The sequence below is a fragment of the Rhinolophus sinicus genome, chromosome 15, assembly GCF_057876585.1.
Source record: "Rhinolophus sinicus isolate RSI-liver-muscle chromosome 15, RSI-T2T, whole genome shotgun sequence".
In the NCBI taxonomy this organism is placed as follows: Eukaryota; Metazoa; Chordata; class Mammalia; order Chiroptera; family Rhinolophidae; genus Rhinolophus; species Rhinolophus sinicus.
Window position 1 is genome coordinate 92,891,499 of NC_142515.1, and position 24,208 is coordinate 92,915,706.

Consider the following 24,208-nt stretch of genomic DNA (forward strand, 5'->3'; position numbering starts at 1 on the left):
ATTGGTCTAAGCTTTATAATTAAAACAGGAGTCCTCTGCCTCTCCACTTCCCCAAGGCAGCCATTTACAACTCCTGTGCTAGTTTGGGGCACTAAAAAGCTTGTTGTAATGGTTTAGGGAGGAAGGCTTGTTGACTGGGGGATAATCAGAAAGGAACCCTGGTGTCCAGAACCGGAGGTCTTTTCATTTGAGCTGCCCAGAAAATTAAACTCTCCTATCCAGTCATAATAAGGTATGAGATGTGGGTACAACTTTGTTCCCCCAGATAGCTACTCAATAGGGATGTATAAGTATATTCTATATTTTTCTCATTGGTATGAGATCCCTTCTTTATCATGTACTAAATCCCTATATGGTGTGAGGAGAGTCTCTTTCTCAATTTTGTAGAATTTTGCATGGGTCTCTGTCTATTCATGTACCAGTAACTTCCCTTAATTATTAATTGTTTATCGTATGTCTTATCACCTAATAATTACTCTTCATTGCTCTTCTTTTTTAGAGTTTTCCACCTGTTCCTTTCTGTTTCTTTTTACATATGAACTTTGGAATCATGAAATTAAAAAATTGATTCAGAGAGAATTTCCATGTTTATGAAGTAGCGTTTTCTTACCCAAAAGCATGTTATGACTTTTCATTTGCTCAAATCTGCTTTTGGGCCCTTGGTGATGTGTTAAAGTTTTCTGTACAGAAGTCTCACATAACCCTTATTATGTCAATTCCTAGATATCTTTTTAAATTCAATTATGATAAAATGCACATAACAAAATGTACCATCTTAACCACTTTTAAGTGTACAGTTCAGTGGCAGTAAGTACATTCACATTGTTATGTCTAGATAGCTTATCATTTTGGATTTATTCTTGTTGGGCTTCTTTCATCTTTATCTTCAGCATGTAAAGTCTATCTCTAAATTATTTATAAATATATCAATTTTTTTATCCACATAACTAACTTAGTTCTAATTATGGTAGTTTTTCAGTTGGCACCCTTTGTGAAGCCACTGACTGTGAAGAATACAATCATCGTTTGTACATAGTGATAGTCCCACACCCTCCTTTCCATTTATATACTTCTGATGTCTTTCTTTTATCTGACTGTGTGACTCATACCATCATGTGAGCAGCAGTTACATTGACTGGCGACCTCGCCTTGGTCCTGATTTTCCTGGGACTGCCTTGAGTGTGTGTCCATTCAGCCTGGCACCTGTTTTGAAGCTGGCCTGTGTATCTGTGCATGTATGCAATTTTTCTGTTTCATCAATGATCTAAAATACAGATGGATGAGTCACAGATATACACAAATATTTGTGTCACTTTTTGTTGACAGACTATTTATTAATCTCCTTTAATCAATTCATTGGTATGCTGCCTTACTCTCTGTTGTTGCTTGTGTTTGCTTTTCAGTGGTCTGACAAGCCCTGTGCACCCCATTTGCTTCAGAGGGACAGTTACTATGTCTATACCCAGCAGGAGCTGAAAGAGAAGCTGTATCAAGAAATCATATCCTATTTTGACAAAGGCAAAGTGAGTGTTGGCTCATTTGTTTTTTGTATTAAGGGAAAATGGAAGATGATAGCAGTGCTGCAATGCAGTTCTGATGCTGGCCAGCCAGAGGTAGCACAGAACCCATAGGTAAAGGACACAGTCCCCCCACAAGGCAGCTCTCTCTTCAGACACCAGCCAGAAGTTCAGGGGTCCCCAGGCTGCCCACACTTCTGACTGATTGACTATCAATTTGGGGGGGAGTCCTATGACCCCCTCAGGTTTGATAATATGCTAAAACAACTAAAAAAAAAAAGAGAAGAAACTTGGTAAATGCTATACTTATGATCACAATTTTATCTTAAAGGAGACAAATCTTGACCAGCCCAATGAAGAAATACACAGGGGAGGGTCTAGGAGTGTCCCAAATGCAGAGCTTCTGTTTCTTCCCCGTGGATTCAGGACACATCATCCTCCAGGGGAATTGATATGTTCACCAACCGGGAAGCTCCCCTGAGCCTCTGTGCAGAGATTTTTTTAGGGTTTCATTATATAGGCTCGATTGATTGCATCATCAACCACATGAGTGAACTCAGTCTCCAACCCCGCCTTCTCACTGTAGGCCAGGCTGATATGTAGCTCAAGGCCTCAGTCCTCTAATCACATGGTTTTTTTTCTGGCAGGGAGCCCACCATGAGTCACCTCAGTAGCATAAACCCAGGTGTGGTTGGAGGGTCCACCACGACTAAGCAAGACACTCCTATCTCTGAGGAAATTCCAGGGGGTTAGATGCTCCCTCCCAGGAACTCAGGACAAAGACCAAATTCCTCATTATACAACAGTGACTCATGACTTACTCTTATTCCCATGTGTTTGTATCCTGGTATTTTTAATGGGAGAGAAAATGTAAGAAATTAACGTAAGAAAGGCAATAAAGATCTGTTATCTTGAGGACTCTAAACCTGATGGGAAATACAATGGTCAGCCCGCCCACCCCCTCCATAGCTGTAATTTTAACTTTTAAATATTGTGGAAGACCAGGAGTTAGTGCTGTCATTTTCAGTACATTCTCTAGAGATTGTTGGCTGACACCCGGTGTGCCTCCCATTCCCAGGTCAACTGCCTGCCTGACACCAGAGGCTGTAAGTAATGAGCCACTTAAATGGTTACGGGGGCAAGAAGGTAAAATAAACGTAGGAACTGGGCCAGGAAGTTGTGGAGTCTGGTCAGCTGGAAAAAGCATGCCCACCTGAAAGGCTTTTAAGTTTAAAACGCAAAAAATATAGAGAGAGAAGGAGTTGGGGGAGAAAGAAAAAAAAAAAATGCGTATGCTCTTCAAACACAATAGATCCTAGATTTGACCAGTTTCCGAGGCCTGCAGAGTTCTCATGGACCGCCTCTGGCCGCCACCATTCCTTTTTTGTAATCAGTGGAACCTGTTGGTTAAGTAAATAAATCAACCAAATAATCATCACAATAAAATAGCTACCATCTGTGCTAGTTACTGTTTTGGGTGATTTTCAGAATTTTTTCTAATTTCTCCCTATAGCCCTATTAGGTAGATTTTATCTCTACACATGAAGAACTTAAGGTGCAGTGAGCAAGTATATTTTTTCAAACTTTTTGGTCTCTGCACCCCTTTACCCTCTTAAAAATCACTGGGGACCCCAAAGAGCTTTTGTTCACATGGATATCTATTGATACGTACAATTTTAGAAATTAAAATAGAAACATTTTAAGTATTTACTCATTTGTTCTTTTAACAATGAACATAAACCTATTATGAAAAATTATTATGTTTTCCAAACAGTGATATGAGTGGTGTTTGACATTTTTACAAATCTCTTTAATACCCGGCTTAATAGAAGCCAGCAGGATTCTCATATCTGCTTCTACATTCAGTCTTGTGATACCACACATCCTGTAGCCTCTGGGAAACTCCACTGTATACTCATGAGAGAATGAACACTGGAATAAGACAAATAATATTAGTATTATTAAGAAGATAGTTTGACCTCATGGATCCCCTGAAAGGGCCTTGGGGACATGCAGGGACCAGAGACCACGCTTCGGGAAGTGCTGTGCTAGGATGTCTCCCTGTCTCTTAGGTAACTTAGCATTTGGTGAAATAAGGAGATAATCTGTCCCATTGGTTCTGTTAACGGGCTTCCTATTCCAGGCCCAGATGGTCTGGAATGGTTTCCAAAGGGCACATTTCACTTTTTGGTGACCCAGGTCCTGAAATTTCAGAGGGGAATATTTGGCAAATGATGAGTTTTAATTTTAAAATGTTTTTACAACTGTATGTGAACTGCACATACATCCCTTCAGCAGCCAGAAACAATGGAACATAGCACCTGATCACAAGAATAAAGCAGGAAATTACCAGATGCTGTGATATTAATAGTGGCCATTTAGGAGATATTTTATGATCAATCTGGGATGCCGGCTAGCCTCAGCTACCAAATATGTGCATGAGGCTGTCACTTACATGGTCATAAATGTGCCACAGCATTTCCTAAAACTCTCTTTGACTAAGGAGCTAGTCAGTTAGAAGTAGGAAATCAATGCCCAAAATTGGAGAAATAATTTCCCAAATTCCACACCACAGCTCAGTCAGCCTTTGTTCTGTTTCCCCCCACTCCTCCCAAACATTCTGACTCGAAACACACACACACACACACACACACACACACACACACACACACACACACACACACACACGAACGCAGCCCAGAACTAGAGCCCAAACCAGCTTTCTTTCCTCTCCAACAAGACTTTCCCATTCTCAAGACCTAGGCTTTGGAACTGGCTCCCCTCCACTTTCAATGGTTCTTAGTATTTTACTTTTTAAGCTCACTATTGCTTTGTTTGGGGCACATGGTGTTCTTTATGTTCTCACAAACAGAATTAGAGAAGCTAACCCCTGGCAAAGTAGCCAAGATAATGTAGCTTTATGGTCTCTATAAAAAGGTTTAGTAGATCCAGGAGATGAGGCATGTTGGAATATCTGCAGAAACTTAACCCACCTGACTCCTTACTTATGGCCAGTGACTCTCACATGGCTTTTGCTGCTGGATCAATGATTAATTTGTTCTCCACTTTTCTTTTTCTGCAGATGTGGGAGAAGGCAATCAAGCTGAGCAAAGAGTTGGCTGAGACTTATGAGAGCAAAGTTTTTGACTATGAGGGCCTGGGCAATCTCCTGGTGAGTCCGGGTCAGAATATGTCAAACCTCCAGCAGGCGTGCTAACGTGGGCGTTCATGAAAATGTCTGTGTAAGTTTAAGAAAGTCAGGATAAACAGCGTTCTTTAAACCTTGCTTGAAATGACAAAAGACGAGGTCTAAAAGCTGCTACCATTGTTTCTCCAGATTATCCTTAATGAAGGGTTTAGCATCCCTGTCTGCAGCCCTTTCTTCCTTCCCTGTGCCTTTTGTTTCTCTGTGGACCCTCCATGTTCCTCGGCCATCTCCTCTGTACCCTCTCGGTTACTCTGCCTTCCATGAACACCATCCATATTTCACATGTTTTCTGACATCTCCTGTTCATCAAAATTACTTGTTCTGTAGTCCACGTCCTCGGGCCCCTGCTGAATGACTGAGCTGCTCATCTTTGAGCTTTGTGTTATTTTTTCAAGAATGCCATTGTGCACGTTTTGGTTAAGTTGTAAACTGCGTCTGCCAAAACTTGATTCTCAAATTTTGCCTCCTTCCTTTTCCCAAGTGTCACTAGAATACTCTACTTTTACAGTCACCCTGAATTTGTGTATGACGCCTGGCTGTTGACACAGGTCAGCTATTTAAAAACAATAAAGCAACACAGAAATAGCCTTCTAAATGCTCAGTGGTAGGCCCATGCAATAGTACATTTCATAATTTCTAGTAGAGGAGTCAGCAAAGGTCAGGTTACCCATTGTTAGGCAATAATAATTTATTTGAGGAGATAGTTGTCAAGATCACTTTGCAAAGAATTTGCCAGTGTATGGTACCAGCTCTTGCCATCACACAAAATGTCACTTATTTATTTCCTAAACTAAATTGAGCTGTGATGTTAGTAAGGTAACGTGTTATCCTTCTAAGAAAACATTGTGATGGAAACTTTCACCTAGATAGAGCACAGTAGTCCCCCTTTATCTGCCATTTCGCTTTCCATGGTTTCAGTTACCTTCAGTCAACTGCAGTCTGAAAATATTAAATAGAAAATTCCAGAAATAAGCCATTTATAACTTTTAAATTGCACGCTGTTCTGAGTAGTGCGATGCAGTCTCGCACCATCCCACTTCATCCCTCTGGGAATGTGGGTCGTCTCTTTGTCCAGCATCTCATGCTGTACACGCCCCCAGTCCATTAGTCTCGTAGTAGCCGTGTTGGTTATCAGATCAACTGTCGAGGTGTTACAGTGCTGTGTTCAAATAACACTTATTTTTAATAAATAAATAAGTAAATAAATAAGTGCAAGAGTAGTGATGCTGGTAATTCACACATGCCAAAGGAAGCTGCTTCCTTTAAGTGAAAAATGTGAGTACAGACAGTATAAGAGATTTACAGACAGTATAAGAAAGACCACATTCACGTAAGCGTTATTACTGTTATGTATAATATACATATATATATATATATATATATATATATATATATATATATACACAATTATATTGTTATATTGTCCTATTTTATTATTAGTTATTGTTGTTAATCTCTTACTGTGTCTAATTTATAAATTAAACTTTATCATAGGTATGTATGTGTAGGAAAAATTATAGTATAAGTGGGGTTCAGTACTATTTTCAGTTTCAGGATGGGGCATCTTGGAACATATCACCTGTGGATCAGGGGGACGGCTGTAATAATGAAGTCATGCAAACCATGTGGGAGGGGCTTAGGGACTTCCCACAGAGCCCCTGGGTCTGGCTACCTATTTTGCTTTCTTTAAGGCTGACTCTCTGAATCCTGGCTGGGAAACCTCTCTCCATGGGAAGAATTAAAGACAGGGGTGGTGCCAGGTATCGAGAAACAACGTCACCTTTAACTTTTGGGCATTTGTAGCTGAACCAAGATCTTTAATCTGAACCACCTGCAGGAACCAGAAAGTTCTTTATCTTCTTTTCTTATACGTCTCCATTTAAAGGGCAACCACCCTTCGTGAATCTCAGAAAGGTTTTTAACCTCTTAGAGGTCCTAAGCCCCCTTCAAGAAACTGGTGAAAGCTAAGCAGTGCCTCCCTCCATAGCAAACGTGTGCATCTTCCTGCAGACAATCTCAGGGAATCCCAGACCCTCCACAGCCCATTCATGGACCCAGGTTCAAACCCCCTGACCCCCGAAAAGGATAACTCTTTGGCCCACAAGATATTTCCAGAGACATTTCATTTCTCTGTTACATGGGAAACAACAAGGCAAATAGTCAGCTCACCATCCCCCCCAACTTTGCCCTTGTAACCTCCCTGTGGAATGTCTTGTTTTGTTTTCCAGAAAAAAAGAGCCTCATTTTATGAGAACATCATTAAGGCTATGCGGCCTCAGCCTGAATACTTTGCTGTTGGATACTACGGACAGGGCTTTCCTTCTTTCCTACGGGTAAGAAAGCTGAGGGTGGTCTCCCAAGCCATTAAGCCATGGAGTCTGAGGAGGTGAGGTCTTCCTCTCTTTTCCAGATGGGCCTGGTGTGTTAGCAGCTGGAGCCTGTGTTCTCTCTGTGGGAGGTCGGGCTGGGAAACTGCTTCCTGAGCAGCCGGCCTCTTCACCTCACACCCCACGGCCACCTCTGGGATTCTGGCAGCTCTTTTATAAAATGACTTTTCCCAGGTGGAAGGAAAAAGGGAAAACAGAACTGTCTCCTCCACTGTTCTGCTGGTGGAGGTCAGGATGGGGAAAAGTGTGGATTGATGTATTTTGTTGTTTATTTTGTTTCCAACCTGAGCAAGTTTGAAAGCAAATATCCCAAGGACAAGACTGTAAAAGTTTCACAAAAACAAAAACAGTTTTGTTGTAACAGTGAGAAGAACCATGTGTTTCTTCCTTCTCAAAGTTTTCTATAATGTGATGCTGATTTTACAATCTAAAAAACAATACAAAAAAAAAACCACACAACCCTTATTTTCTTCCGCAAAAAAGGAAGCCTCATATAGATAATATATTACAGAATTGTACACCTGAAATCTATGTAACTTTACTAACAATTGTCACCCCAATAAAATAAAATAAAAAGAAGAGCTTCTTTTAGCACTTAGTGATGTTTAAAACATATATCATCCATCTTCCTTCCTTTAATTAAAAAAGAAAAAGTGAGTAAGGAAAACACTTTCCATTCCTTCCAGTGACCAATGAGGAGGTAGTTCGTTCATCCGTTCATTCATTCATTCAATCATTCATTCACTCAATAACTATTTACTGAGTGCCTACTGTGTGCCAGACACATACTAGACATTAGAGATATAGTGCTGATTATAATCTGGCATGGTTTTTGCGTTCATGGATTTTATAATCCAGTGAGTGAGATGTTAATTAGTTACACAAATTAATGTAAAGTGGAAACTGACCAAGACAGGTATTCTGTGATAATGAGTCAGTTAACCAGAGAGTATTTACCCAAGTGAAATAAAAACCTATGTTTGCATCAAAGTTGTACTTGGTGGTTTATAGTATCATTATTCATAATCACCAAAGATTGGAAAGAACCCAGATGTCCCTCAACTGGTAAAGGGATGAACAAACTATGATATAGCCCTACAATGGAATGCCACTCGGAAATAAAAAGGAATAAACTCCAGATACACAACCACGTGGGTGAATCTCAGATGCATTAGGCTAAGCAGAAGTCAGACCTTAAAGTCTACATACACTGTGATTTTATTTATATGACATTCTGGCCAAGCCTACACTTACCACAGGGATGGAAAACAGATCAGTGGTTATCTGAGAAGTGGGGAAGGTGGGCTACAAAGAGGCACGGGAACATTTTTGGTAGTGATGAAACTGTTCTATATCTTGATTTTGGTCATGGTTATGTCTGACAAAAGTCACAGAATTTTGCACTAAAAAGGATAGATTTTACTGTGTGTAAATAATTATAGCTGAATTTTTTGAGTCAGGAAAGACTTCCCAGGGAATTTCTGCTTTACCTGCAATTAGAAAAGTGAGCTGGGAGCTAAGGAGGTAAAACAGATAGGGGAAAATATTCCAGGCAGAGGAAGCAGCAGGCAAGAGCATGGCAGTGCCTAGAAATGAAAGAGGGAATAGATGGAGCTAGGAGAGCAGGGGAGATGAAACAGGAAGTATGGGAAGAGCATGAAGGGGCTTGGGGTTAGTAGGGTGTTTTGTCAGCATCCTGAGAGCAGTGGGGAGCCACGTCTCATATTTTTTGTGTTGGCAAGATGGTTTGCATTTGGTATGGAGAATGGGTGGGACATGTGTGTGGATAAGCCATTAGTGACTCTTGCCGCTATTCATGAGAGAGATGAAAGGTCCACCTAGGAGGTGGCTTCAGAGAAATGGAAAGATTAGAGATGGAAATGAAGTAATAGTATTAGATGATTGATGGTATACGTGGGTAAAGAAGAGGGAGATGGCAAGAATGATCCCTAGGCTTTTGGCCTGCATAATTGGAGGGGCCACAGCTCTGTCCACTTAGGTAGCAATACTGGGAAAGACAGAGTCATGAAAGAGAGAATTAATCCATTCATTGAATAAATATTTATTCAGCACTTACTACGTGCCTTGGCATAATATAGGCATGGAGGCAGAGCCTAAAACAAACCAAAATCCTTGAAATCATGGAGCTTGTATTCTAACTGACGGAGACCAAAAAATAAGTAAAATATTTAATGTCAGATGGCTTAGAACAATGCCTCATACAGTTGTAGACACTCAACAAGTATCATTGAGAAATTGAACAGGGAAGGTGAATAGAGAGACAGGCAGTCGGGGGATGGAATTGCAATTTTAAATAGAATGAGTAGCATGCAAGATAGCAAAAAATGACATGTGATCAAAATCCTGAAAGCAGTGAGGGAATAAGCCAAGTAGCTTCCCTATTTCCCCAAAAATAAGACCTAGCAGGACAATCAGCTCTAATGTGTCTTTTGGAGCAAAAATTAATATAAGACCTGGTATTATATTATATCACATCACATCGCATCGCATCACATCATATCACATCATATCACATCACACCCGGTCTTGGGTCTTATATTAATTTCTGTTCCAAAAGACACATTAGAGCTGATTGTCCTGCTAGGTCTAATTTTTGGGGAAACACGGTACCAAGAGACGAGCGAGGGTGCCAGACAGTCAGAAGAGCAGGTTCGAAAGCTGTGAGGCTGGAGAAGCAGGAACCAGAGAGCAAGTAGAGAATAAGACCAGAGAACTATGTGTACCAGATTGCAGAGGGCCTTTGAGACGTGTATGAGTTGTTTGTAAAAGTTTGATTTTGGACATAACACAGAGTGAGATAAATTTGGAAGCTCCAAAAGATGTGAGTCAACAATTCGAATGGATCTGGAACTCAAAGTTCTAGATTGGAGATAAAGGTCAGTGAGTTATTTATACATAATCAGTGATTGTATCCTAGGGAGAGAGAATAGGGTAACAAAGCGGAGGGTTGGGACAGGCTTTGCAGTAGGTTCTGGTTTTATGTTTGCTATCAGTCTGGGTGCTCAAGTCATGATAAGATAATGATTCCTACTATACTTGTTATATGAGACTATTGTGTCTCATGAAATAATGGACGTGAACTAGGAGACAGCAGTGGTTGAGTGAAAACAAGAAGACTAGACTTCCAAGTTGAAAAACGGGTCTAAGTCTGCTGAGTGACTATGTGATTTTGACCAAATAACGTAACACCAAGTCTTGGTTTTCTGACCTGTAAGTTAGAAAAATAATGTCCATGTCACAGGGCTGTTTTCAGAATTAAATAAATAGCATATAGGAGTGCCTGGTCAACTGTAATTTGTAGATGTTACGCGTTGTCAAAGTGTACTGAAAAATATAAAAATCCTTATGAATGATATAACCTAAATGCCCTGATGAATAATGGACTATTTCCCCAAACTCAGTATGTGTAAAATTATATTATCCTCTCTTCCCCGCCCCAATCAAGCCTCCTTCTCTTCTGTTTCTTCCTACATGGAGGCTGGTAATCTTAGAATCCTCGTTGGCTCCCCCATCTCCTTTGCCCTTCACCAAACACCGGTGTCAAACACTAGATTCTGCAGCTTCTCCTTCTCCCACTTAGTCCTGCCTCGAATTCCTATATAGTCCACCATCAGACTAGGTTGTCTACAATATGTCTGTCATTGGAGTGTTGCTCCCTCTTTCCAGAACCTTCAGTGAATTCCCTGGGCCTTTGGAAGTTCTGCCTGTCTTTAAGGCCTTTTATATTCTCATTCATCCAAGCTTTTTTCTTCTAGCTGAAGTCCGTATTTCCTGCCCTTGGGCTTTATCCTTCTTGTCACCATGCCTGGTTTCCTCTCCCCTTGTTTTTTTTCTCCTCTCCCTACCTATCCATCTTGGCCCAGTCAAGCCCCACATCTTCCTTGAAACCCTTTCATGTTGAGATAGTTTGTCGGTTGACCTGACCTTCTGCTTGTCTGATTCCTTTTACAGTTGTTGCCCACATCATATAATCAGTGTTTTATTATGTTCTGATCCTTCACCCACCCCAGTTTTGCCTAAACCGTGGAATTTTGTAATGCATGAGTCAGTCACGCAAATCTTTCCCAGCTTGGAAAAATTTTATCATCTAGTCCAAAAGATCTGGCAATTTTTACTGCCTTCAGTGTTTAGCTTAGTGTGTGTATTGCCTTTACATTGTACCATATTTTGTTGTGTATAATGCATTCCTGTGTATAATGCTCGTCCATGGTTTTGACCTGGACTTTCAGAGGAAAAAATCTTTTGTTTTAATTTTTTAATTTAAATTTTCAGTTGTTTACATTTTAGTTGTTTACATTTAGGTACTTTTTTTGTGTGTTATAAAGGAATTTTAGCATTTATTTTTTTAACATATTATGGGACAAGAAATTTTATGTAACAAATAATTACAAAACACAAGAACAGATAACAAGACACAAGAAATTTTATGTACTGGTCACAAATTTATGATATTTACGCATCATAGAAGAACTCTTCGTTGTTGCAAATTCGTCCTAAGTTCAACAAAACTGATTATCGTATTCCAGGGTATTATTTTACATACATTATCATTATTGATTTATGGAGTTACACTTTTAACTCATAGGCATAAATAAAAGAATTTCAAACATTTATATAAATAATGGAATTAGTACTACCCATGTATAATGTGTGTCCTTATTTTTCCCTCACAAATTTGGGCAAAAAAGTGTGCATTACACATGGCAAAATACGGTACTTATACTATCTAAAATGATGGTATTTACTTGTTTACTTGTTCATCTTCTATCTCTCTCCACTAGAAGACAAGATTTGTGAGAGTGGGGTCTGTGTTATATCTTAGTGTCTAGCATTTCTATTGTTTGCTCAATACGTATTTGTTATATGAATGGAAAAGTGATTTGAAAAAACATTTTACAGAACACTAGAAGTTTTAGTTAAAAATGGATCATGTGTGGGCTGCCAATGCTAAATATTCGTCTGAGCAATGATCAGATGAGGAGGAACCTTCAAAATATGGCTACAGTTGAACTTACAAAGGCAACAACAGCTATGAGACAAATTACTCCAATGCCTGGGGCCTAGGAAATTTCTTTTTTTTTTAAATCCAATTTTATTAATTTTATTAAAGAAGAGAAAAATTGCAGTTGGCAATGGAGAGAATGATATTTTGTGCGGTAATTTTCTATGAGACTGGGAAGTGGCCATCCACAGCGATTTTCAGGGTTGGCGAGGGACTACTGTCACGTATTCCTGTTTCCTGTTATCACATCACTGTGTCAGAAGATGTGCGGTCTTGATTCCCTTTGTATTTCATGTTCCCTAAGGCTGGGCCATGCAAAGTGCTGGTCTACAGACTGTTAGTGGGTCATGAAGAGATGAGCTTGCTGGATATAAATTAATGCGTTTCTTTCCTTCATTGAGAATGTCCTGCTGTGAAAAATACCAGCTAACCTAACCAGGTTTCCTGGCGACATCATGGATCTTCATTAGGGCACATGCGCCTTATCTTTCTGTGGATCCTTGTAGACTGTACCAGCTGTGGTCATTGGACCACACAGTGAGAAGCACTGCATGGACTGCCTATGACTTAACGCCCCAAATAAACCCGGAGCTCTTGTCAGATAGGATGGGTGCTGTGGAGCACGTCGTAGGGATCCAGTGAGAACGTGATGGCTCATTGCACTTTGGCTGGGGAGGACAGTGGCTTCCTCAGTACCCAGATCTCGCCAGTTGTCCCTTCATTCTTTATTTAATTATTCCCGTGGTGTCTTCGACCTGCAGAACAAAATCTTCATCTACCGGGGGAAGGAGTATGAGAGGCGAGAAGACTTCAGCCTGAGGTTGCTGACCCAGTTCCCCAATGTGGAGAAGATGACCAGTACCACACCCCCGGGAGAGGAAATCAAGTGCTCCCCAAAGCAGTGTATCCTTGCCGTGGGGAGACCTGGCCCAGAGGCTCCTTAACCTGCTACTGCTCCAGCCCAGCAGAGAAGCTAAGGGTTCAGTCCCCTCTCTGCACCCTGATATGTTCTATCCTCACACCACTCAGTTAACCATTCACACTGGTTCCCATTCTGTGTAAAAGCTTTGGGACCCTAATGTTCTTATCTCATGGTTATGAAGTAATTAAAGGACAGAGGTGATGAGCAAATCTTGAATATGAAAAGACATATTTTATAACCCTAAGGGGAGCATGAGGTGAACATAGATTTCCTGTTCTGAATTCTGGATAAAGATGTATAGCTCTGTTTTGTAACATATACTGACTTATTAAAAGATCAATTACATGCTTTCTTTAAAAAAAAAAAAAAAAATCAAAGAACTAACACTAATGGCTCCATAACAAAGTTATTTTTAAAACTTTCTAATGTTTTATGTGAAAAATAAAGATGTTATAAAATTGAACAGTATTCTAAGAGGTAGATAAGACAGAGCTGGTGTGGCGTGGTAGATAAGAAAGAGGGCTCTGGAGGCAAACTGCCTGGGTTCCAGTCCCAAATACAGCATTTGGGTAATACATAATGGAGCTCCATTTTCAATGTGGTCCTGGCATTTGGTAAAAAGGAATGATCAGTGCAGGTACGATTTCCCTCTGTAAAGCAGAAGGAGCTGGCGGTGCTTTCTGCCTGTGACAGCTTCATGGCCCAACCCCTTTTCCTTCCTTAACGAGCTCCTCAGACATGCAGTGTTTCACCGTCAAGCCAGTGATGAACCTGCCTCCCAGCTACAAGGATAAACCAGTTCCAGAGCAGATCTTAAAGTAAGTGGATTTTCTTGGTTTGTTTTTTAAAACATTTGTCTCTCTCACATACTTTATCTAAAAGGACATCAAAACCAGTCTTCAGTTCATTACAGCTTGGAAGACCTTCTGTTGTCTCAGTCCACTCAGGCTCCTATAACAGAATACCATAGACTGGGTGGCTGATAAACAATGGAAATTTACTTCCCACAGTTCTGGAGACTGGGAAGTCCAAGATCAAGGCGCCGACAGATTCGGGGTCTGGTGAGACTCTGCTTCCTGGTTCACAGATGGCTGTCTTCTCACTGTGTCTTCACATGGTCCCAAATACAGAGGGAGCTCTGTGGGGCCTCTTTTGTAATGTCACTAATCCTACTCATGAGGGCTTCACTGTCATGTCCTAATTACCTTTCAAAGGGCCCACCTCCTAATACCATCACATTGGGCATTAGGATTTCAGCATAGGAATTTGGGGGGCAGGGGATGGGGTGGGTGGCGGAGGCTGCAAACATTTAGACCATATCAACTGTCCATCCCATTTTCAGTATAAGATCTTGGTAACTCAAATGAATTTGGTAATTTTGGTTTTTTAAACAGAGGGGAGGAAATTGGGATTTTTTTTTACTCTCAGGTTTTGGATCCCCTAGCTCTTATTTCCACTCAGAATTTCACTAGTCAATAGTGGCTGTGACCTCATTTTGCCTGGTGAGTTGCCCAGTACTGAAGGCCTAATCCCTTCTCCTGAGAAGCTAAAATGCTAGTAGAACTGTTAGAAAACTGTCCATATGAGATTACAAGCATGGGCATAAACACATACACCTTTTTAAATCATGAGCAGTAGATAATAAAATGAAGAGGAGCCATAAAATCAAATTGTGCGCCAGCGCCACCCTTCATTGTGGAGACTGTCAGTTATGAGGTAGCTGACTGTCTGAGACTCGCTCCATGTAAGATGCGTCCCTGGTTCCATTAAAGTCAGATCTTATAAGAGAGTAACGACATCATTGCGCCTGTGTGTCTTTCCCTAGCTACTATAGAGCCAATGAAGTGCAGCAGTTCCAGTATTCCCGGCCAATCCGGAAAGGAGAAAAGGATCCCGACAATGAATTTGCTGTGAGTTCACCCCTTTAGCCCTCTAAAAAAAAAAAAAAAAAGAAAGAAAAAGGTAAACTTGACATCCAAAATGGTGGCCATCCACCTAACAAGCACATACCACAGAAATGATGGGAGGATGGAGGTTTCGCGTGCTTATTACCGAGACAGCAGGCTATCATCTCAGTTGAAAACTCTAGATGCAGAGTCCAGAGACTGGGCTCTACTCCTGGGCCTGCCGCTACTATGACTTGGAGCAGGTCACATCCCTCTCGGCCTCAAATTTCCCATCAAGAGGGTGACAGGGCCCCAGGAGATCATCCCTTTCAGCTTTTTAACATCCAGAATCTTTACATTTTTGGTGAAAATACGGCCTGTTCTCTAAGGAGGCATTTGAGAGTGGAATCTCATTTAACTGAACCAGGGATTTTGCTGTTTTAAACGCCTGGGAACTAACCAACATTTTCTATTTTCCCTCCTTCCGTCAGACCATGTGGATTGAAAGGACCACATATACGACCGCGTATACCTTTCCCGGGATTCTCAAGTGGTTTGAAGTCAAACAGATGTCAACAGTGAGTCATTTGAAATTGAAACTCAGAAAAATCTTTCTGTCTCCAAATATAATAAGAGCCTTTGTTAAATACCCTCTCCAGTCCTCCTAGCACTCTTCTGGCCAGCTTCGTTTTCCAAAAGAGAAATAAAAGACATGCTTGTCTAATAGAACTCCTTTGTAAAACTGATGTTACAACACCAACCCTAAAGGTTACTCACAGTGAATGACTCTTTTATGACTAAATGAGTGTTGTCTCCTCAATGATCCTGCCAGCACCCAAAAACATTTTTGGAATGCCTCCTTTGAGTTTCCTGTCAATCACATTTTTCTCTCTCAGAACCTTCTTTGATTCTCAGGCAATCCTAGATGCTTCCATCTTCATCACTGCCCCAAACTGCCTGTTTAACGTTTTTAATATTTATTAAATCTGATTTCTTTTTTTCTAGCCCCCTATATTATACCCTGTTTGTATTAATCGTCCCTCATTCATCTCTAGGTTGAAGCGATTGAAAAAGCCCTATAATTGGCCTCCCTGACTCGATGTTCTGAGCTCCGTTTTCCTCAGTGCCTCAGAGCGTGAATTCCGTAGTGAAAACCTAACCCTATCATTCTCATGCTTACCACCTTTCCATGATGGGTCCCTAGTGCCTAGAGTGTAAAGTTTACACTCCTTAGCATTTTAATATAGGGCCTGTGTGACTCAGCTCTTCTATTTCATCTTCTATGGAATCTACTGGAACTAAACTGCTCAATCCATGCTGTCTCCACTCTCTGTGACACTGGGTCATTTTCTCTGCCCAAAATACCCTATCACCACTTAGCCTAACTCACTCCTATCCAGATTCAGGTCAGGCACCAGCTTCTCCATCTCTGAAACTCCCAGCCTGGCTTAGATGCCCTTTCTCTGTGCCCATCGCATCCTGCACTTATTTCTAATGAGTTACCAACCATGTTCCGTGTCTTGAGACCCCACTGAAACCATAAGGTCCTCCCAGCCATGAATTATATCTTCATCACTTCTGTAACTGTCGTGCACAGCACAGCACTTGGCATAAAATAAGCTTTCAAGAAATAAGTCCTGAACAAATCTGAACTGAAGTTTGATATGTCCCATACCACTAGTGGTAAATTATTCTTCTTCGAGTATGAATATGAGGTTTAGACAGAGATTTTTGGAATGAAGTCTGGAGTAGGAGGTCATGCTGACTGATAACAGGTAAAATGAAGGAGACAATTTTTCTTGAAACCTGGTTTTGAAGACATCTCCACATGAGGAGCTCTCTCTGAATCCATATTGCATCTTGTTTCATTTTCATCTAAAATTGAACCTAAATATTCTAACACATTCTATTCGTTCTGACTTCTATTAACCACAGAATCTATATGTTATATATATATATATATATATATATATATATATATATATATATATATATATATATATATATATATACACACACACACACACACACACACACGTAATCTAAGTTGCGTTGTATGTGGTCTGAATGTATGGTTTCCAAGATCACTTACCTCCTTTCATGGGAGATGCAGCGAACCTCTCGCCAATGAACATTTTTGTTGTGCAGAAGTGTCTTGGATCAGATATCCTGTTACTCTGTTGTCGTTGATCCCAAAACTATCTGAGGAAGCTTTGCCTAGAAACCAATCATCATTAGAGCTGCAGTATTTTCTTCTCACAACTTCTGTAGACATGTTGCCCCAAGAAGTAATCATTACTGTAGGTCCAATATTTTAAGTCATCCTTGTACTTTCTAAGGAGATGTTTTAAAGCTTATTTTGTAACTTACCAACGCCATTTCAAATAAGTGTGGTATCCTAAGAAACATAACCTTGACCAGCAAAATCTCACTCTTCTATGCTTCGTGGGAATTGTATGCCTTTCGAGAGGAATACTGGGGCGTTTGTCAGCTTTTGCTGTGGAGCTCACCACGTGCCCTTCCTCTGCCACGTTCTCTGTCACAGGAAGAAATCAGCCCTCTGGAGAACGCCATCGAAACCATGGAACTCACCAATGAGAGAATCAGCAACTGTGTTCAGCAACACGCCTGGGACCGGACCCTCTCTGTGCATCCTCTGTCCATGTTGCTCAGTGGCATCGTAGACCCGGCTGTCATGGGGGGATACTCCAACTATGAAAAGGTGGGCTGGGTCCCTGGGAGCGCACATGACCAAGGTTTAGGTGTCTCCGTACCTCCCTGTGTGGCATTGTGCACCAGTGGATTCGTTTCTTCTCACCTCTCCAAGAGACTTTCACTCTCCCTTTTTTATGACTGGGCAGATGAAATTAATGAAAAGCTTGTCCCCAGCATCACACCTGCTGGAGACCCTCGGCAGTCCAGCCAGAGTTAGGCCACTGCCTGGTAAAGAGTCACTGACAGAGCAACCCCCTATACTATACCTGGTTGATGCACCTGCTCTTCCTCTCGCACTCTCCAGCTCCCCTGGGAGATAGAAAGCGTATGGGTGGGCCCCACAACCGAGGACACTCTGGAAGTGAAGCACCATGTGTCGGAAACACAGAGCCATGCTGTGTGGACAATTTGCCATTAGGAATCTGCGCCCTGACTTAGTGGGCCAGAGGTTGTTATGGACAAAGGCTGGCCCTAGCTCTACAATTAAATTACTAAGTCAACTAAGTTATTCTGGAAAAAAAGGAAACATGTGAATGCATTTCATAGGGTTTGGATGTAGCCCCATTTAAAATGAAGGTGATGCAGTTAGTAAATAAAGTTCAGTTATGTATAATTAATAGAGGTAGGATTTTTAAATTGTTAGGTAAATTTTCAGTGGTTAAATAATTTTGGAGTCCTCTTTTTGAATATAAATAGACATTTGGTTAGTATGCCCCTGTGGAGTAGCCTGGAAGATGAGTGGAAAGAAAAGGAGATGGATGGGAAGGGCAAGGGGACAATAAGTGGACTCATCCTCTTATTTCTGTTTGTACACAATGTCCTGGGAAGACCAGGGACTTTAGAATCAGTCACTGCTATGACCCAATCCTTGTTTCCCCTACTGTGTGCCCTTGGGTTAGATATTTAACCTCTCTGAGCTCCAGATTTCTCATCTGAAAAAAGTAAGGAAAATACATAAGTCATAGGAGTGACCTGAGGCTTAAGGGAGACATCCTTGGATGATGTATAAAGAACATCATACAATGCTTGCCATGTAGTTGAGGCTTGATCAGTGTCAGCTTTCTTCCTACCTCCTTCTGTCTATTTGGAAGGAATGTGTGCCTTGAACATTTTTCCTGAGTGGTGTCATGGTGCTCTGTACCACTGCTTCAGTAACCTTCTCTGGGAAGGACTCAACACCAGAGATAAATTCTAGTTTGCCCATGTTGGGTTTTAGTCATAATTTCCAGTGTGACAATGAAATTCAATACAAAACTTGGATCCAAACCATGATCCTGTCTTTTAATATTATAATGATCTCAGTGTGTATTTTTTCCCATAAGCTATCTGATACTAATTTTGATGTGTTTTTTTTTTTCCAAGTATTAATTTTTTTTCAGAATGCCCCTAAACTCAGATTCATATATGCCAATATCTGTGGATACCATATAACTTCATATGAATTTCTTTTTCCATTGTGATCGTCTTCTAATTAAAATGGGGGGGGAGAGAAAAAGGAAAGGCAGGACATATAAAGAAATATATTTCAGGACCTTTAGCTTGAAATATGACATTATACTTTTAATTAATATGTCTGACTTTGTACATTTCTAAACACAAGAAATAGGGAAACCCAGTGATTACCATGACCTATTGTAATCAGTAGGGGAACCCACCATTACCTACCTGATTCAGGTGACCTATTTTAAGGTCGCCCTTTAATCATTGCCTGAATGATAAGAACACAGGAGCTGTTTGCTGGAATTCATCAGCCCTTTCTATTGCGAGGCAGGACTCTGCAACAGCAATTGATTTGGGGTACTCTGATGTACCCGGACTCACTTGCATTTTGTCATGTATCAAAAAAAGTTTTAACTTACAAAAATTGAAACTGCTTGTACTTGAAAGGTAAAGGTGGATGCAGATTTAAGCAATTACTACTTTCCCATTTATATTAACAGTCCTTTTTCAATATGCATCTGGCTAAAATGAGCTGCTTTGAAGAGGTACCATCCTGCCTCCTTTTGGTGATAACTTGGTCTACGTCTATTTATGTACTCAGATGTATCTGTTTGTCAGGTCTGCCATAATAAAGTACAACCAACAGGCTGGCTTAAAACAATAGAAAGGTGTTGTCTCTCAGATCTGGTCCAGCAGTCAGAAATCAAGGTGTCAGCACGGTTGATTCCCTCTGAGGACTGTGAGGAAGGATCTGCCCCCTGCCTCGCTCCTCACTTTGGGTGGGTTGCTGGCCATCTCTGGCCTTCCTTGCCTTGTAGATGACTGTCTTCTTGTGTCTCTTCACATGGTGTTCTCTCTGTGTGCATGTGTCTGTCTCCACAGATCGATCCCATTTTTATAAGGACACCGATGAGATTGGATTAGGGGTCCATCCTACTTCCGTGTGACCGCATCTTAATTAATTACATCTGCACCAGCCCTATTTCCTGCTAAGGTCCCATCCTGAGGTGCTGGAACTTAGGACTTCCAACACGTGAATTTACAGGGGGCAGGAGATGATACAGTTCAACTGTAATGTCTTACCACAAGGCAGGGTTTGCACGTATTCTGTTCACACAAAATGGCCCAATCACTTTTATAACTGTTGTTACATCCTGTAGTTTCAGGAACTCTTGGCTTTCATATAATGGGGTGGCTTTCCTAGTAGTGGAGCAGAAGAGAGAGGGGGAGCTTTGAAGACTGGTCCTTGAAGCACTCTCAGAAATGAAGGTTAAGATACAGGGAGAAAATACATAACTCCCATTGTGAACTCCAATTGGAAATGTTTGTGCCAGACTTCTGTTTTCTCTCCTAATGAATCCTGACTTTTAAAATGACCTCCTACGTGACACCTATATTTATAATGTGAGTTTGGGTGTTCTTTCCCTATTATAGGGCCTCAGCTATGGCGACCATCCTGACATTCTATAGAATGCAACCTGCATTTCATATTTTCAAAACATTTTCACATCTGTATCTCAAGTTGTCTTCAAAATGACCTTTTGCATGGGTGATTAGTAAGAAAGTGCAGATATTAATCTTCACTTAATATGGACAAAAATTGTGATACAGCCCGTGTCACGTGGTAGAGCTGAAAAACTATCAGCCCCATCACCAACTATTAAATTTTTGCTCTTTCCTTTATAATATCAATATACTTAATCTAATGAGTATCTTTTAGATATTGTCATTTGGTCTTTTGTTAGTTCTTTGGGGAAGTTATTTTAATGAATGATATTCTGCTCTGCTGATGAGTATTGTGTGTGTGTGTGAGAGAGAGAGAGAGAGAGAGAGAGAGAGATTATTGAGAATATACAATATACTCTTGCTTGGAACTTCATGATTCCAGAAAGACCACAAAATTGGACATACCTTGAATTATTCGCTACAGTATAAGGGCTATCCCAGGAAAGGATTGAATATTTCCTTAGTTGTTACTGGTTTATCAGCTAGAACAGAAGACATTTTTCACCATCCCAGTCTTCCCTCCCCTTCTTTAGGATCAAATGCACAGACAAGTATATGTTCTAATTAATATGCTCTGCTTTTAGGCTTTTTTTACAGAAAAGTACTTGCAGGAACATCCTGAAGACCAGGAGAAGATTGAGCTGCTAAAGCGACTGATAGCATTACAGGTATGCTTCTCGCAAGCTGTGTACCCCGACAGCTGCCACACTACACTGCACAGGCAGCCACAGTGCGTGGGTCCAGGATATTCTCTGTGCCTTAAATCTACAAGCCCATTGTTAGGGTTACTTTTCTTTCTTTTTTTTAACCCTTGAAATCACAGCCTATCTGTGTGTTTGTTTGGCAAAGCAACCTAGGAATCGCATTCCATTAGACTGCACAGTGATGAGAGAGGCCTTCTTAGAGGGAAGAGTCAAGTCCCGGGCCCATGTTTCACCTGAGAGATGTTGACCTCACTAGTTTCTCTCTCTCAATAGTTCAGTGAACAGTGGGACAAAATACAGCCATGCAGTTCAGGCTTAAACATATCAGTCACTCACCCACAGAAATGCCCCCAGACTCCGGTGGGTTTGCCTCCTCCAACAGCTCTTCCCAATTTAAGGCCTGTTTATGTCCTAGGTGTATGTATTTCTCTGCATCGTTGACCCAAGGGTTCCAGCTCCCAAGCCCTACGCTGACAAGTAGCTTTCTCATTTGACACGTGCTGTGTCTGCCTGTTTACCTGCACGTCAGCACCACCCATCCTTCCCCAACCTGCAAATTTGAATTACCCGTCTTCTTAAACTATATCTCGTTCTTCCCATGTTCTTTTTTCCAGATGCCTCTGCTGACAGAGGGGATCCGCATCCATGGGGAGAAGCTGACGGAGCAGCTTAAGCCATTGCACAACCGGTTGTCCTCTTGCTTCCAGGAACTCAAGGAGAAAGTGGAAAAGCTCTACGGGGTTATAACACTGGTAGGCGTTGTCTTAATAGCCTGTAAGCTTTTTCTAGTCTCTGCTACCTTTTATGATATTGACCAGATGCCAAACGAGTCAAAATAGCATAGCTTTGGCATGAAAATGCTTGGGGCAAGTCAGAGAAGTCATTGTCTGCCTTTGATGACCTTCAACCGTCCTTGTGCTGGATGAGGATTCTCTAACTCGAATGACCCCCAGAACTACCTAGAAGGCTGGGTCACGGCCCCAGGGTTTCTGATTCAATGGGTCTGGGGCAGGGCCCGAGAATTTGCATTTCTGACATGCTCCCAGATGCTGGTGCCACTGCTGGCCCAGGGCCCGCACCAACTTTTTTATTTTGATGAAAAGCTTACACTTTTCACACCTTTGAAGGGGAGAAAGAATTGCGAAGTACATTTTATAATGCATGTAGCTGATTTCATAATTTTTGAGAGTTCTAACACATTTCTCACAGCTAATTTTCTCTTTTACTCCTAAGAAGTTGGGTAGAGGGGTGCATGTGCTAACCTTTTCTCTGCAACGGTTCATTGGATGCTTGGTTTCAGATTTATTTATCTGCTCTTTTTAAAATGGGTTCACCCTGCTCTCTTTATTCTTGGAACCCAGGAATTTCAAATTCTCTTTCCTCATATCAATACTCTGAATTTCTTTTCATTTCCTCCTCTCCCCTATTCACATACCTCCATCTCCACTACATTTTTCCCCAGAGTATCTTTTTAATCAACTCTTTCAGTCATCCAAGTGTTCAGTCATGCATTCCTAGGAATTTACCTCTTAACCTACAGCCAGTTACGAGTTTTCTTATAGGAACATTTGTCTTTTACACAAGTTCCTAAATGGCAGACTTTCACCTCATGAGTTTACTTTTTATTAGACCTAGGTCAACATTAGCATGTAAATTTGATATGGTGGCATATCGGGATAATCAATTCTGTTGGAGATACTGCTCATGAAAGTAGATCAATGTTACTTTACTTCCTAAGATTCACCAGGTTGAGTGTCATGTCTATAGCTTCAAGCTGAAACTTTTCTATTCAGCCAGTGTTCCATTTTTTAAATGCCTGAAAGAAGCTAAGCTGAAGAAGCAATAGAGCTTTGCTATTTTATTGGTGTGTAATGAATATCTTGGTTTTTTCCTCCCTCATGTGGCTGGCAGCAAATTGTGGTGAATTTTTCTTTAGTCTTAGAAGCAAGGTAGGTTTAACCTAAGTTGTGTCTATTGCTAAGAATATAAGTATTTGCAGTAATTGCAACTGAGGCAGCACAGGCACCAACCAATCAGAATGGGGTGCCAGCCAATGCAAATGGGCATGAGCCACAAATGAACAGGGGGTCTGCACCCGTTCTTATGGGCTGAATCCCAGGCCAGCTAACCATGAGCGGTCTTGTGTTCTGCAGCCATCCAACTTGACCGAGAGGAAGCAAAGCCGCACGGGGTCCATTGTGTTACCCTACATCATGTCATCTACGCTGCGGAGATTGTCCATCACCTCGGTGACATCTGTGATTTCTTCCTCTTCTAACTCATCTGATAATGCCCCTTCCAGACCAGGATCTGATGGGTAAGGGTTTGATCTGTAATTGTCATGACGGGTAGGGTAACTCCTTAGTAATGTTTGCCTTTGGTCACCAAAGTGAGACTTGGTCAGTGTAGATACATCATCCTCATAAGAGAAATAATTCAGAGTTCATGGGTTATTCTCATTGTCTCTCTCATGAGGAATGTCATTCACATAATGATAAGTTATGAAAAATGCAAAGAAAAATCATCCATAATCCTATCATATCCTATCACTCACTTGATCACATTCTGATTTATTTATTTTTATTTTTTGTTAGTTTCAGGTGTACAAAAGAACAATGATTAGACATTCACACCCCTCACAAAGTGATAACCCAACAAGTCTACTGTCCCTCTGATACCGTACATAGCTATTACAATACCATTGACTGTACTCCCTATTTATTTAAGCTATATTGTTATTTCTAAACAAATAATCATAAAAGTTTATTTTGAATTTAATACAAACATTTAGCTTGTATCAATTTAAATGCTTTTTTTTTTAATTTATTGGGGTGACAATTGTCATGTACACATATGTTTACTACAATTCTTAATAATAAAAATTAAATTAAATTTTACTA

At 40.8% G+C, this 24,208-nt stretch overlaps 1 protein-coding gene across 1 annotated transcript in view; it reads left to right on the top strand.

Moving 5' to 3' along the window:
* DOCK5 (dedicator of cytokinesis 5) overlaps positions 1-24,208 on the top strand; it is a 189,167-nt gene that overhangs the window by 157,261 nt on the left and 7,698 nt on the right. The window contains exons 38-48 of the mRNA XM_019714857.3: positions 1,404-1,523; positions 4,600-4,689; positions 6,954-7,058; positions 12,897-13,038; positions 13,794-13,875; positions 14,883-14,967; positions 15,435-15,521; positions 17,489-17,665; positions 21,189-21,272; positions 21,923-22,060; positions 23,462-23,625. Coding sequence (XP_019570416.3) covers positions 1,404-1,523; positions 4,600-4,689; positions 6,954-7,058; positions 12,897-13,038; positions 13,794-13,875; positions 14,883-14,967; positions 15,435-15,521; positions 17,489-17,665; positions 21,189-21,272; positions 21,923-22,060; positions 23,462-23,625 — 1,274 coding nt within the window. The remainder of the gene's footprint in view (positions 1-1,403; positions 1,524-4,599; positions 4,690-6,953; positions 7,059-12,896; positions 13,039-13,793; positions 13,876-14,882; positions 14,968-15,434; positions 15,522-17,488; positions 17,666-21,188; positions 21,273-21,922; positions 22,061-23,461; positions 23,626-24,208) is intronic.